We start from the raw sequence: 13267 nt of genomic DNA, 5'->3' as shown, positions 1-13267 counted from the left end.
CACTACCACATGGACTACAACAGGAAACAAAACAGGGCACACTCTGACCCAGTTAGCAGGGGGGAAAAGCACCATGGGAGTAGAGCCCAGTACCCTACACCCACCACAATGCATTGCTAATGTGACACTGCAGTGCAAATAACAGAAAACGTGTCACACTCACCCCAGAGCCACATCACAAGCAGGAAAAGGCTGTTGGAGGACAGAACACATTCTGCCGTCAAGGAGGTGGGTACGGCATTTGAGGCTGGCATACAGGCTGGAAAAAAAAGTGTTTAAAGTGGGGGTTTTTTGGTGGGAGGGGGTTAGTGACCACTGGGGGAGTACGGGGAGGTCATCTCCGCTTCCTTCAGGTGGGCATGTGGTCAGTTTGGGCACCTATTTGAGGCTTGGCCGTGAAAATAAAAGGACCAAGTAAACCCGGCGAAATACTGCTTAACGCCGTATTTTTTTTCCATTATCAGCGAAAGCCAGCTATCTGGTAGCCACGCCCATACCCGCCCATGTCCCGCCTTCGCTTCGCCGCCGACACGCCCCTTTGAACTTTCGCCGGCGAGGTGACGGGAAAGCGGCAATGCTGTCCAAAAAAGCAGCTTTCGATTATACCGATTTCGCCGCTTTTCCCAGATCGCCTGCCATCTCCCGATTTGTGTTGGGAAATGGTGATCACTTTCGATTATGAGCTGGATAGTAACATAGTAGATGACGGCAGAAAAAGACCTGCATGATCCATCCAGTCTGCCCAACAAGATAAACTCATATGTGCTACTTTTTGTGTATACCTTACCTTGATTTGTATCTGTCATTTTCAGGGCACAGACCATATAAGTCTGCCCAGCACTATCCCTGCCTCCCAACCACCGGCTCTGGCACAGACCGTATAAGTCTGCCCAGCACTATCCCCACCTCCCAACCAGCCCCGCCTCCCACCACTGGCTCTGCCACCCAATCTCGGCTAAATAGCATTCGCCAAGTAGGCCAACCCTACTTCCAGCTGGCTCCCATCTTGCATTTTGCCAAGTACTGATACCACTTCAGGCATGCTCTAGCTAAGAACACTTGCACAGAAAGTTCACAAAGACCTTAAGACACATTTATTTCAGCTAGCCTTTGGGACACAAAGCAATAGTCTAACCATCATCTGTGATGCAAATTGTTTCTCTGTATGTTTGTGCCTTGTATTCTTACTATCTTTTGGAAATATGGAGTTTTTCTTTTTCATTCCTATATTTTAGACTGTAAATCTGCTTTGATTTGCTTGTTCAAAGAATATAGAATAGTAAATGCAAATAATTAGTTAATTATAATAAATAAAAATGTTTAAAAAATATTATACCTCTTAGGTGAAATGTAGTTCAAGAACAACTGGTTTCATGTTAGAGTCCACCTGGGGGCCAATGGCTCACTTCACATTCATCTCCCATTCCCCCCAACTCCAATCTTATCACAAGTGTCCAATTAAGGGGGTAAGAGCAATCCCTACCCCTACTGCACCAGTGGCACCATTTTGAAAAATGGCATCATCTAACCTCTGGTGATCGTGCAGTACATAATTTAAATAAACTGTCCTACATACTATTGTAAAGCCCTCTTCTGCAAACCACTTCACCCTGTATTGAAGGAATACAGGTCCTCTATGTTAATCCGGCCTATTCTGTGGAATGATTTTCCTTTGCCATTGAGAATGATTGATAAGCTCGACCAGTTTAAAAAAAAAAGCTTAAAAAAAAAAAACTTACCTGTATCAGACTGCTTTTAATATGGTTATACGAAAGGTTAAAATAAAAGAAGTGGAGAAGGGCAGTTTTTTTGGATTAATGTCTAAATGGTAATTCTATGTATAGTATAGTTTGATATTATAATTGTTTTTATTTACGTGAATATTTTGTATGTATATTTATAGCCACTTAGAATTGTAAATAAAGTGGTCTATAAATTTTTTAAATAAAAAATTATTATACCAGCTACATCAAACAGTGGTTGAGTGACCTCTTTTAGAACACTATATATATATATATAGAGGAAAATACAATATTTGGATATGATTTACTTAGTGAAGACCAAAACATGCAGTAGTGAATTGAGCACTTTCTCCCTATATTTCTCCAGTAAGATTTTAGGAAACAAATTAGCTAATACTATTACTAAATGTCATAAATAGTAAATCTTACCATTTTTGGTATTTAAAAACTGCTGGAAGCTTTCATTGATAAGTGGTGTTTTGTTCTGCTGCAAAATGAAAATCCAGAGATAAAACTGGATGCAACAAAGGTACCAAGGAAAATGTAAACCAGAACCAGTCTAAAACTTTAAAAATAATAAAGCTTGCAACTTCAAACATAAGGACAAACATGAAAAAAACATTAATTTTGTTTTTCATTTCTGTTTCTATTCTGGTTCATTTCTTTTGGGATTTAGGGCCTCTTATTAAACTGCGATAGCGATCACCGGCACAGCAAATGGGCTGTCTCGCATTTGCCACGTGGGAATCGCTAGCGCAGTCTAGTAAAAGAGGACCTTAATCACCTGTCTTTCCAAACCCAAGCTCAAGCAAAGGGCTCTGGAGTCAAAGTCAGAGTCGGAAGCAACTTTGGGTGCAATTGGAGTAGGTAAAAATGACCCAACATCAACTTCAGCTCCAAAATAAAAACTTACAACAGTGTATTGCATATTTTCATTTTATAGCATTTTTAATCAGGTTTTTAACTTCAAATAACTATATTTTGTGGTTTAATGGTCCTAATTTTGTACATAAAAAAATATCAAAAATTTTATAATTAATCAAATTTCTCTTACATTTACTATACATAGTGGAGTCAGAGTTGGGGGTCAGACATTAACAAAGATTGGAGGCATTGAAGGATTGGTGTACTGACTCCAGAGCCTTGCTCAAGGCATGTTAAATTAAGGTACAGTAAGTAAGTTTGTGCCTCAGAGGATGTAGAAGCTAAGGCTTATATTTACTAATAAACATGTTATTACCAGGTAGCAAAAGAGAGGGTCCAAAAGCAACAGAAGAAAAGCACAAATGGGCCTTCAGGAGTGGAACAGTCAAGAATCTTTTAATGAATAGACCCAACACTGGCCTTCTTTCAGCATTTCTATGCCTGAGCCAGAGGACTGACAAATGACATTAAAATGCAATACATTAATATATCTATATAAAAACATTTAAAAACATAGTAAGCTAGATACGATATTTGATATGTATAAAGGACATGCTGAACTGGTATCCATGCACAATATAAATTAACATTAAAAAAGCCTAAATAAAAATGAAACATACATGGAAAATGAATGTTCAGTGCCTCTATAATAGTAAAAGGAAACATGCTCAATACTGTAGAAATAATATAATATTGATACATGGAAAAAGTACTAAAAAAAATCAGAAACATGAATACGAGTGTACACAGAGAAGGGCATTTTCGAAAGGCACGTCCAAGTTGCGATTTGGATGTCCTTGCAAAACGGCGAAATCCAGGGGTGGGAAAACCTGTATTTTCGAAACAAGGTGGACGTCCATCTTTCATTTCGAAAATACCGTCATGGACGTCCAAATCTTTAAATTTGGACGTCCCTAGACATGGACGTTTCTAACTTTTGGCGATTTTCAAAATCAAAGATGTCCATGTCAAAAACGTCCTAATGCAAGCCATTTGGGCGTGGGAGGCACCAGCATTTGTAGTGCACTGGTCCCCCTGACATGCCAGGACACCAACCAGGCACCCTAGGGTGCACTTCAGTGGACTTCATAAGTTACTCTCAGGTACATAGCTCCCTTACCTTGTGTGCTGAGCCCCCCAAAGCCCACTACCTACAACTGTACACCACTGCCATAGCCCTTACGGGTGAAGGGGGTCACCTAGATGTGGGTACAGTGGGTTTATGGTAGGTTTTTGGAGGGCTCGCTGTTTCCTCCACAAATGTAACAGGTAGGGGGGTATGGGCCTGGGTCCGCTTTTCTAAAGTGCACTGCAGTACCCACTAAAACTGCTCCCGGGACCTGCATGCGCTGTCATGGACCCGAGTATGACATCTGAGGCTGGCACGACATATTTTGAAAGATGTTTTTTGAGGGTGGGAGGGGGTTAGTGACCACTGGGGGAGTAAAGGGAGGTCATCCCCGATTCTCTCTGGTGGTCATCTGGTCAATTCGGGCATCTTTTTGTGCCTTAGTCGTAATAAAAACACACTGGATGAAAACGTCTAAGTGTTCATCAGGGATGTCCTTTTGTTTTTCCATTATGGGTCAAGGACGTCCAAGTGTTAGGCACGCCCAAGTCCCGCCTTCGCTACGTCTCTGACACGCCCCCTTGAACTTTGGCCGTCCTTGTGACGGAGTGCAGTTGGAGACGTCCTAAATCGGGTTTCGATTATACCGATTTGGACGTCCATGGGAGAAGGATGTCTATCTTCCAATTTATGTCGAAAGATGGACGCCCTTCTCTTTTGAAAATGAGCCCGAGAGAGAGAGAGAACACCTCTTATTCTAAGCACCAATAGTGTGTAAAAAACTGAACAAAATGTATTCCCTGGGCAACTACTTCAACCATTCACAAAAATCTATTTTTTATAAAAAGGGCAAAAAATAGAAGTATATAACAAAATATATTTGTGGGCTCTTCAGAATAACAGAGTGAACAGCTCATACAGCTGTAACTAAAAAATTACCGAGACTGCATCAGCAAACGTGATTTCAAATAAACCATGTCTTAGCAAAAAATAAGACTCCATATTGTATCAGCAAAAGGATAATTAACTTACCAGAAATACAATCAATAAGCAAGAGTAAAATTGCGTCTTCAACTTACCAGAAATACAGTCAATAAGCAAGAGTAAAACTGCGTCTTCAACCGCTGTGATTTTCAGCACAATCACCAAAAGAACCGAGTACACACGCACACGGGAGCTAATAAAGGAATGCCTGGGAGGACAGTACAGCAGTCGTCCCATCCCCTGTATCATCTTTGTCGCCCTTCTCTGCACCTTTTCCAATTCCACTATCCTGCTTATAATCGAACGAGAATAACGCCCAAGTTCCGACCTAAATCGGGAGATGGGCGTTCTTCTCACAAAAACAAATAAAGCGGCATAATCGAAAGCCGAACTTTGGACGCTTTCAACTGCACTCCGTCGCGGATGCGGACAAAGTTGACGGGGGAGTGTCGGAGGCGTGGTGAAGGCGGAACTGGGGCGTGGTTATCACCCGAACAGAGATGGGCGCCCTTCGCCGATAATGGATGCGTTTGTAGCTAGAATTTAGGGCACTTTTCCTGGACCCTGTTTTTTGACGAATAAGGCCCCAAAAAGTGCCCTAAATGACCAGATGACCCCCAGAGGGAGTCGGGGATGACCTCCCCTGACTCCCCCAGTGGTCACTAACCCCCTCCCACCACAACAAATGATGTTTCACAACTTTTTACTTTCACCCTCAAATGTCATACCCTCCTCCCAAGCAGCAGTATGCAGGTCCCTGGAACAGTTGTTAGGGGGTGCAGTGGACGTCAGGCAGGTGGACCCAGGCCCATCCCCCCCCTACCTGTTACAATTGTGCTGCTTAATGCTACTAGTCGTCCAACCCCCCCCAAACCCCCTGTACCCACATGTAGGTGCCCCCCTTCACCGCTTAGGGCTATAGTACTGGTGTAGACTTGTGGGCAGTGGGTTTTGAGGGGGATTTGGGGGGCTCAACACACAAGGGAAGGGTGCTATGCACCTGGGAGCTCTTTTACCTTTTTTTTGTTTTGTAAAAGTGCCCCCTAGGGTGCCCGGTTGGTGTCCTGGCATGTGAGGGGGACCAGTGCACTATGAATCCTGGCCCCTCCCACGAACAAATGCCTTGCATTTATTCGTTTTTGAGCTGGGCGATTTCATTTTCCATTATCGGTGAAAAGCAAAAACGCCCAGCTCACACCTTGGCGAATAAAGCATGGGCGTCTATTTTTTTTTTAAAATACGGTTCACTCCGCCCCTTCACGGACCCGTTCTCGGAGATTAACGCCCATGGAGATAGGCGTTTCTGGTCGATTATGCCCCTCTATGTCTTTTTTAAGGTGCGGCGACCAGAACTGAACACAGTACTCGAGGTGCGGTCGCACCATGGAGTGATACAATGGCAGAATAATATCCTTATTTTTGTTTTCAATCCCTTTCCTAATGATACCCAACATTCTATTTGCTTTCCTAGCCTCAGCGGCACATTGAGCAGAAGTTTTCAACGTATCATCAACGATGACACCTAGATCCCTTTCTCGATCCGTGACTTCCAAAGCTGAACCTTGCATGACGTAGTTATAGTTTGGGTTCCTCTTTCCCACATGCATCACTTTGTACTTGTTCACATTAAACGTCATCTGCCATTTAGACGCCCAGTCTTCCAGTCTCGTAAGGTCCTCTTGTAGTTTTTCACAATCTTCCCGCGATTTGACTACTTTGAATAACTTTGTGTCATCGGCAAATTTGATTACCTCACAAGTTACCCCCATCTCTAGGTCAGTTATGAATATGTTAAAAAGCAGAGGTCCCAGCACTGATCTTTGAGGGACCCTGCTAACTACTCTTTTCCATTGCGAATATTGACCTTTTAATCCTACTCTCTGTTTCCTATCTTTCAACCAGTTTTTAATCCACAGCAAGACACTACCTCCGATCCCATGTCCCTCTAATTTCCTCTGAAGTCTTTCATGAGGGACCTTATCAAACGTCTTCTGAAAATCTAGATACACAATATCAACCGGCTTACCTTTGTCCACATGTTTGTTTACCCCTTCAAAGAAATGCAGAAGATTGGTGAGGCAAGACTTCCCTTCACTAAATCCATGTTGACTTTGTCCCATTAGTCCATGCTTTTGAATGTGCTCTGTAATTTTGTTCTCGATTATAGTCTCTACCATTTTGCCCGGCACTGACGTCAGACTCACCGGTCTATAATTTCCCGGGTCTCCTCTGGAGCCTTTTTAAAATATTGGCGTTACATTGGGCACCCTCCAATCTTCCAGTACCACGCTCGATTTTAAGGATAAATTACAAATCAATAACAGCAACTCTGCCAGCTCATTTTTTAGTTCTATCAGTACCCTAGGGTGAATACCATCTAATCCAGGAGATTTGCTACTCTTCAGTTTGCAGAACTGCTCCATTACGTTTTCCAGATGCAAAGGAGCCCCGTCTCCAAACGCCAACACTACTTAACAGTTCGTTACCTTCCTTATAGAATTACAGTGTCCAGTTTAAGGTATGCAGGCCCCTGACAACTGTCCATTCTGATAGACCGCTCTGTCCAATCTGTCCAATGCTTCCCCCAGGAGCGTGATATATCCAAATATCTACAGGTATATTCTTATACCATGAAATTTCCACGTTGATATTGTAGCTAAGCGTCTGAGTCTTGAAGTGCAACGGATAGTTGCCTGGTGGTTGAGGCTCCATCCATGCTCCTCAGGTTGATTTGTCCAATCGGTAGCTGCTTCTGGGGTAGAAAACGATTTCCAGCCGTTGTTTGTGAGCACTCTCAGGGTAGCCAGATATTGCAGGATGAATATTGCTTCTCCACTAGTCGACAGGCTGTTAGTACCGCTGAGTAGTCTTGAAATATTTTGATCAGTCCTCCCTCAAATTTTATATCTTCCTTGCTGCCTTTATACAAACGTAGCAATGTCGCCTTTTGAGAATAGTTATGAAACTTTGCAATAATCACCCTTGGCCTTGTCTCACATGGTTGTTTTTGGCCCACCCGATGTGCTCTATCCAAGCGGATCATTCCTCCTTCGCCTGCTTCCGGGAATCTCGCCAAAAGCCAAGTCTCCAACGTTTGCTTAATCTGTCCCTCTGCAATAGACTCTGGAAATCCCACGAAGCGCAAATTCTCACGGCGGGAACGATTTTCTAGATCATCCAATAATCCCATGAAGCGCAAATTCTCACGGTGGGAACGATTTTCTAGATCATCCAATTTTTGTTGGTATTCTGTGATCAGTAGTTCCAGTCTTTCAATATGGCCTGTCTGAGACTGCTCAGTGTCTTCCACTTCAGATACTCGAGCCTCCAGTTCGCCCGTGCGGCGGGTAAGTTCCGAAGTTAATGCCGTTAACCCTGCTAATTGATCTGAAAGTTGCGTGAATCAGGGGTCCAAAGCTCTTACTACTGAGTCTGTAAGCTCCACAATCATGGAATCGACTGAGAGGTGAGGTGGGGAAGCTGCTGGGGAAGTGGGCGCCATTTTGTTTTCCACCATTCTCAACCGCTCATCCTTACGTTTTGAGGTTTTTACTGCTACCGCCATCCCCGAATGTGTAAGAAACTTGTCCATAGGGTTTAGGAACTTTTATGGAGGAGAGGTTGCTTATTTATAACCAAGGAAGTTGATGAAAATTTGAGGTTGGAGACAGGTTCCTGAGCAGCTAGTGGGAAGCACGTCCACCGCTGCTCACTGCATCACGTGACCCCCCTTCAATATGTCTTCTATACATATCAAATATTGTATGGACCCCAGCTCACTATTTTTTCTATATAGATATATTAATGTAATTTTCTGTTTGATTTTGTTTACAGTGTATTTAAATGTAGAATTGGAAAAGGTGCAGCGAAGGGCGACTAAAATGATAGCGGGGATGGGACGACTTCCCTATAAAGAAAGACTAAGGAGGCTAGGGCTTTTCAGCTTGGAGAAGAGATGGCTGAGGGGAGACATGATAGAGGTATATAAAATAATGAGTGGTTGGAACAGGTGGATGTGAAGTGTCTGTTCACGCTTTCCAAAAATACTAGGACTAGGGGGCATGCGATGAAACTACAGTGTAGTAAATGTAAAACAAAACAGAGAAAAATTTTTTTCACCCAACACGTAATTAAACTCTGGAATTCGTTGCCGGAAAACGTGGTGAAGGCGGTTAGCTTAGCACAGTTTAAAAAGGGGTTAGACGGTTTCCTGAAGGACAAGTCCCTAAATCGCTACTAAATGGACTTGGGAAAAATTCACAATTCCAGGAATAACATGTATAGAATGTTTGTACGTTTGGGAAGCTTGCCAGGTGCCCTTGGCCTGGATTGGCCACTGTCATGGACAGGATGCTGGGCTCGATTGACCCTTGGCCTTTTCCCAGTGTGGCATTACTTATGTACTTATGTCTTTTGTCAGACCCCTGAAGCAAAGGGCTGGTCTTAGCAAGTGCGGGGTCCTATGCAGACCAATTTGATGGGGCCCCACCCTAGCCCTGCCCCCACCCTAACTCCGCCCCCACCCTAGCTCCAGGGCCCGCCACCCCTCCCTCCGAGCTCCAAGGCCCCCAGCTCCAGGGCTTGTCGATCCTGCACAGTCAATGCCAACTGAAAGCCATGTCTTTTTCACAAACACAGATACACCCTAATCCACTATAGAATAAGTAATCATAAACTTTCTATTTAGACAAAAAATAAAATGAAACCCCAAGATGCCAGACTCTGCATACAATGCAACACTACAGAAATAGAAAATGTCCTCTAGTACTGTGCAAAATATAAAGACAGCAGATGTAAATTTGAAAAAAACTAACAAATACCAATCACCACTTTACAAATTAACAAATAGAAATAAAACAAATATAGAAAATAAAATACCATTTTATTGAACTAATACATTTAGTTTTCAGAGGCCAAAACATCCTTCCTCAGGTCAATACAGTATAGTACTGTTACAGTATCCTATCCTGACCTGAGGAAGGGGGTTTTGTTCTCCGAAATTTAGCCAAAATGTATTAAAATTAGTCCAATAAAAAGATTACCTTGTTTATATGTTCTATTAAACATTTATTAACACATCTACAATACTACTTTATCCTAAAGCAAAAAATGTAAATATATATTTTGTTTACAGTTTGTTGTCTCTGGTTTCTGCTTTCCTCGTCTTCTTTTCACTGTCTTCCTTCCATCCAGCATCTGTCTTCGGTCTCTCTCTGCCATCCAGTGTCTGCCCTCTCTGCTGTCCCCTCCATCCAATGTCTGCCCTCTCTTCCTGCCCCTTCCATCCACATCTGCCCTCTATCTCTGCCCCTTCCATCCACCATCTGCCCCTGTCTGCCCTCTCTCTCTCCCCCATCCATTCACTGTCTGCCCTTTCTATCTCTTCCATCCACTGTCTGCCCTTTCTCTCTGCCCCTTCAATCTACCATTTGCCCTCCCTCTCCCATCCATCCAGGGTTTGCCCTCCCTCTTGCTCCCCCATCCAGGATCTGCCCCTCTCTCCGCACCTTTTTTCAGCCCCCAGTTCCAGCCCCACTATCCCACTAGTCCTCCATTTCAGCCCCAGCCCTTTTCTCCCACCAGTCCCGAGCTTCAGCCCCCCAGCCACTTCTCCCTGTCCCCTTTTCAGCCTCCAGTCCCAGTACTAGCCCCCTTATCCCACCTAACCTCCTTTTTAGCCCCCAGTTCCAGCCCCCTTATCCCACCTAACCTCCTTTTCAGCCCCCAGTTCCAGCCCCCTTCATCCACATGCCTTGTATTAGGGCCCCCCTTTTCAGAACCATTCTCCCACCTGACCCACACATGCCCCATTTTCCTACCAGCCCCAGGCATAGCCCCCATTTTCCCATATTGCCCCTTCTCAGACCCAGTCCCCTTCTCCCATCCAAGAACCCCAGTCCCCTCCCCACCCATCCCCTTCAACCATCCAGGAACCCCCTCCCCATCTCAGTCCCCTTCTCCCATCCAAGAACCCCAGTCTCCTCCCCACCCGTCCCCTTCTCCCATCCGAGAACCCCCTCCCCAGGGAGAGTGGAGCTCGGGCGGTCGGGGCGGGGCGACCTGAGGCGCGCCACGCGGGGCCCCCCTGAGCGCGAGGCCCTATGCGGCCGCCTCGGTCACCTCGCCTTAAGACCGGCCCTGCTGAAGCAGGCGTAGAAACGCCAAAAGACAGCCCGTGTCGGGTCTATTTATTAAAGGACTCTTAACTGTTCCACTCCTGAAGGCCCATTTGTGCTTTTTTTTGTGTTGCTTTAAAGTATTATTGAACATTTTGGAACTCCTTTTCGAAGCAGATTGACATCTGAAAATGGCCAAAAAAACCCCATCTGCCGAAAATGTCCAATTGCAATTTTTGAAAGGCAGAATTTGGATGCTTTACATTACAGTTTGTCCAAATAGCAAGGGGTGTGTTGTGGGTGTGTTTTAGGCAGGACTAGGATGGGCCCAAAATTAGTCCATCTTTCAGTGTTAATGGACTGGGAAGGAACGTACAGGACAAAAAAGAAAACTTGGATGTTATTTTAAAAATGTCACTCTGTGTATTTAATACATTTTACGGTGGGTTATTTAACAGAAGACCCATTATTGTCAGTGAGGCCTTCTTATTAATAATTTACATTAATCACAATAAAGATAATTGCCATTTGCTGCCTAGGTTCTTTTACCAAGGATCATCAGCTCTTAAGCCATTTCCCCGAGAATTAAAGAAAAATCCAAACAACTAAACCATAAGCATAAAGGTTTGAGAAAGAAAATGACAGTGATTGTTTTTAGGCAGGCACAGTGTTTGAATCTGACCTTGATTTTGTTAAGGATGTTTTCCAGATTCTGGATCAGAAGATCCTGGTGTTTCGTATCTACTGCAGCAAACATTTTGTTTTAACAGGATGCAGGCAGCACTGGGGAAAAAAAGTCACCACATTTTAGAGTCATCAGCAAGGGGGCCAACGCTAGTAAATACTAAGACAGAAGAAATAATTACTTGCTTGTGTTTTGCTACCATAGCCAATCTTTTCATTGACGGTACTATGAACACTACTTATCACTTTCATAGCACTTCTAGCTGTACCAAGTGCAGAACAAAGAATACAAGAGAAAGTCCATGCTCCACAAAGCTGACTATCTATTCAAGACAGACAGATCGTTTGCCTATGAGTTAGTTACTTGAGTGTGTATGTGGAAAGGATAGTTTGCATAGAGTTAAACACAAACCATTTGGAACCTACACCAACTGTTAAGGTACTTCAAAGAGTCATATATACACAACATAAATATATACACAACATAAAGAATCAAATAAACAATATAACAAACAAAATGTTCAAACAAAAAAAATGTAAACAGAATTCTTGCTGGCATAGGAAGCCAGTGAGTTCTAATGTAAAAACCATGAAATACTATCTGACTTGTTGAATGACTAAATCAAACATAAAGCAGTATTCTGAATTGTTTGTATTTTTTTTAATCAAGTGAAGTAGACAACTCAATTATATAACATTAACAGTAGTCCAAGAGACTTAGCAGCAAAGCCTGCACATTTAGACAAAACTGTTCTTCCTCAAAATATTTGCAGATGCAGCACCATAGTGACTTGTGGTTGCAATTAAAGAGTAGAATCCAAGCAGTATACCCAAACTTTTTATAGTAGAAAAAAAATGTATACTCTTTTTGAATACTAGACTCATTAATACCTGGGAAGTTGTTAAATAAAAAATTGTCTTCTCTGTGTTTAATTTTAATTTACACATACATTCAGCATTCTATAGCATTAATAACTTTATGAATCATAGCACTTTCCAAAAGGACAGAGGATGGAACAGGGGATATAACTACCTATAAGATGAAATCCCCATATTCTATATACGATGCCCAAATTTAGGTGCGCTGCCGAGATGTGCACACAAATTAATTTGTTAGCTAGCTCTTAACCATCGATTATTGCGTGCCAAGAACCAAAAGTTGATGTCAATTTGTACTCATTAAAATTTGTGTGCATATCTGGCTGCATGCTATTCTGTAAGGCAGGGCGCCTAACCCCATAGCAAATATCCCAAAAGGAGGCGTGACCAGGGGAGGGGCATGGGTGTGTCTGGGTGTTCCAAAAAAGTTATGACTGTACTTATGGGTAAGAGTGCCTAACTCGGGCACCAGCATTTATACTAGGTTTCAGCAGGCGTAGGTCTGGCACCCGATGTTAGGTAGGGGAATCAGTGCTGCACGCTATCCTATAAGAGGTATGTGTCCTTTATAGAATAGCACTTAGCACCAATTATTTTCAGTGCCTATATTTTGAGTGCTATTGACAGAATTCCCCCTATGAGAGTAATTTTATAAAAATCACCTTTCTGAAGGGCAAGAAGGTGCCTACTTGTAACCTCAGTTATGAAGGCACATAGAGGGGCATTTTTGATATGACATCTTAAGTAGAGAGGTGTGGTAGCTGTGTTAGTCCACTCTTAAAGGTAATCAATAGAAATCAAACAAAATAAAACATGGAAAATAAAACAAGATGATACCTTTTTTATTGGACATAACTTAATACATTTCT

The 13267-nt window shown here is 43.0% G+C and overlaps 1 protein-coding gene across 3 annotated transcripts in view; it reads right to left on the bottom strand.

Moving 5' to 3' along the window:
- MOCS3 (molybdenum cofactor synthesis 3) overlaps window positions 1-13267 on the bottom strand; it is a 158116-nt gene that overhangs the window by 134093 nt on the left and 10756 nt on the right. For 2 of the 3 annotated variants that reach the window (XM_030198069.1, XM_030198070.1), the window contains exons 2-3: window positions 11518-11618; window positions 2172-2229 (exon numbers count right to left, since the gene is read on the bottom strand). In XM_030198069.1, coding sequence (XP_030053929.1) covers window positions 2172-2229; window positions 11518-11592 — 133 coding nt within the window. In that variant the 5' untranslated portion in view covers window positions 11593-11618. The remainder of the gene's footprint in view (window positions 1-2171; window positions 2230-11517; window positions 11619-13267) is intronic. The other variant, XM_030198071.1, reaches the window with a different exon arrangement.

The sequence above is a fragment of the Microcaecilia unicolor genome, chromosome 3, assembly GCF_901765095.1.
Source record: "Microcaecilia unicolor chromosome 3, aMicUni1.1, whole genome shotgun sequence".
Classification (NCBI taxonomy): Eukaryota; Metazoa; Chordata; class Amphibia; order Gymnophiona; family Siphonopidae; genus Microcaecilia; species Microcaecilia unicolor.
The sequence above is the reverse complement of the archived record's forward strand: the minus strand, read 5'-3'. Positions and strand labels throughout refer to the sequence as shown.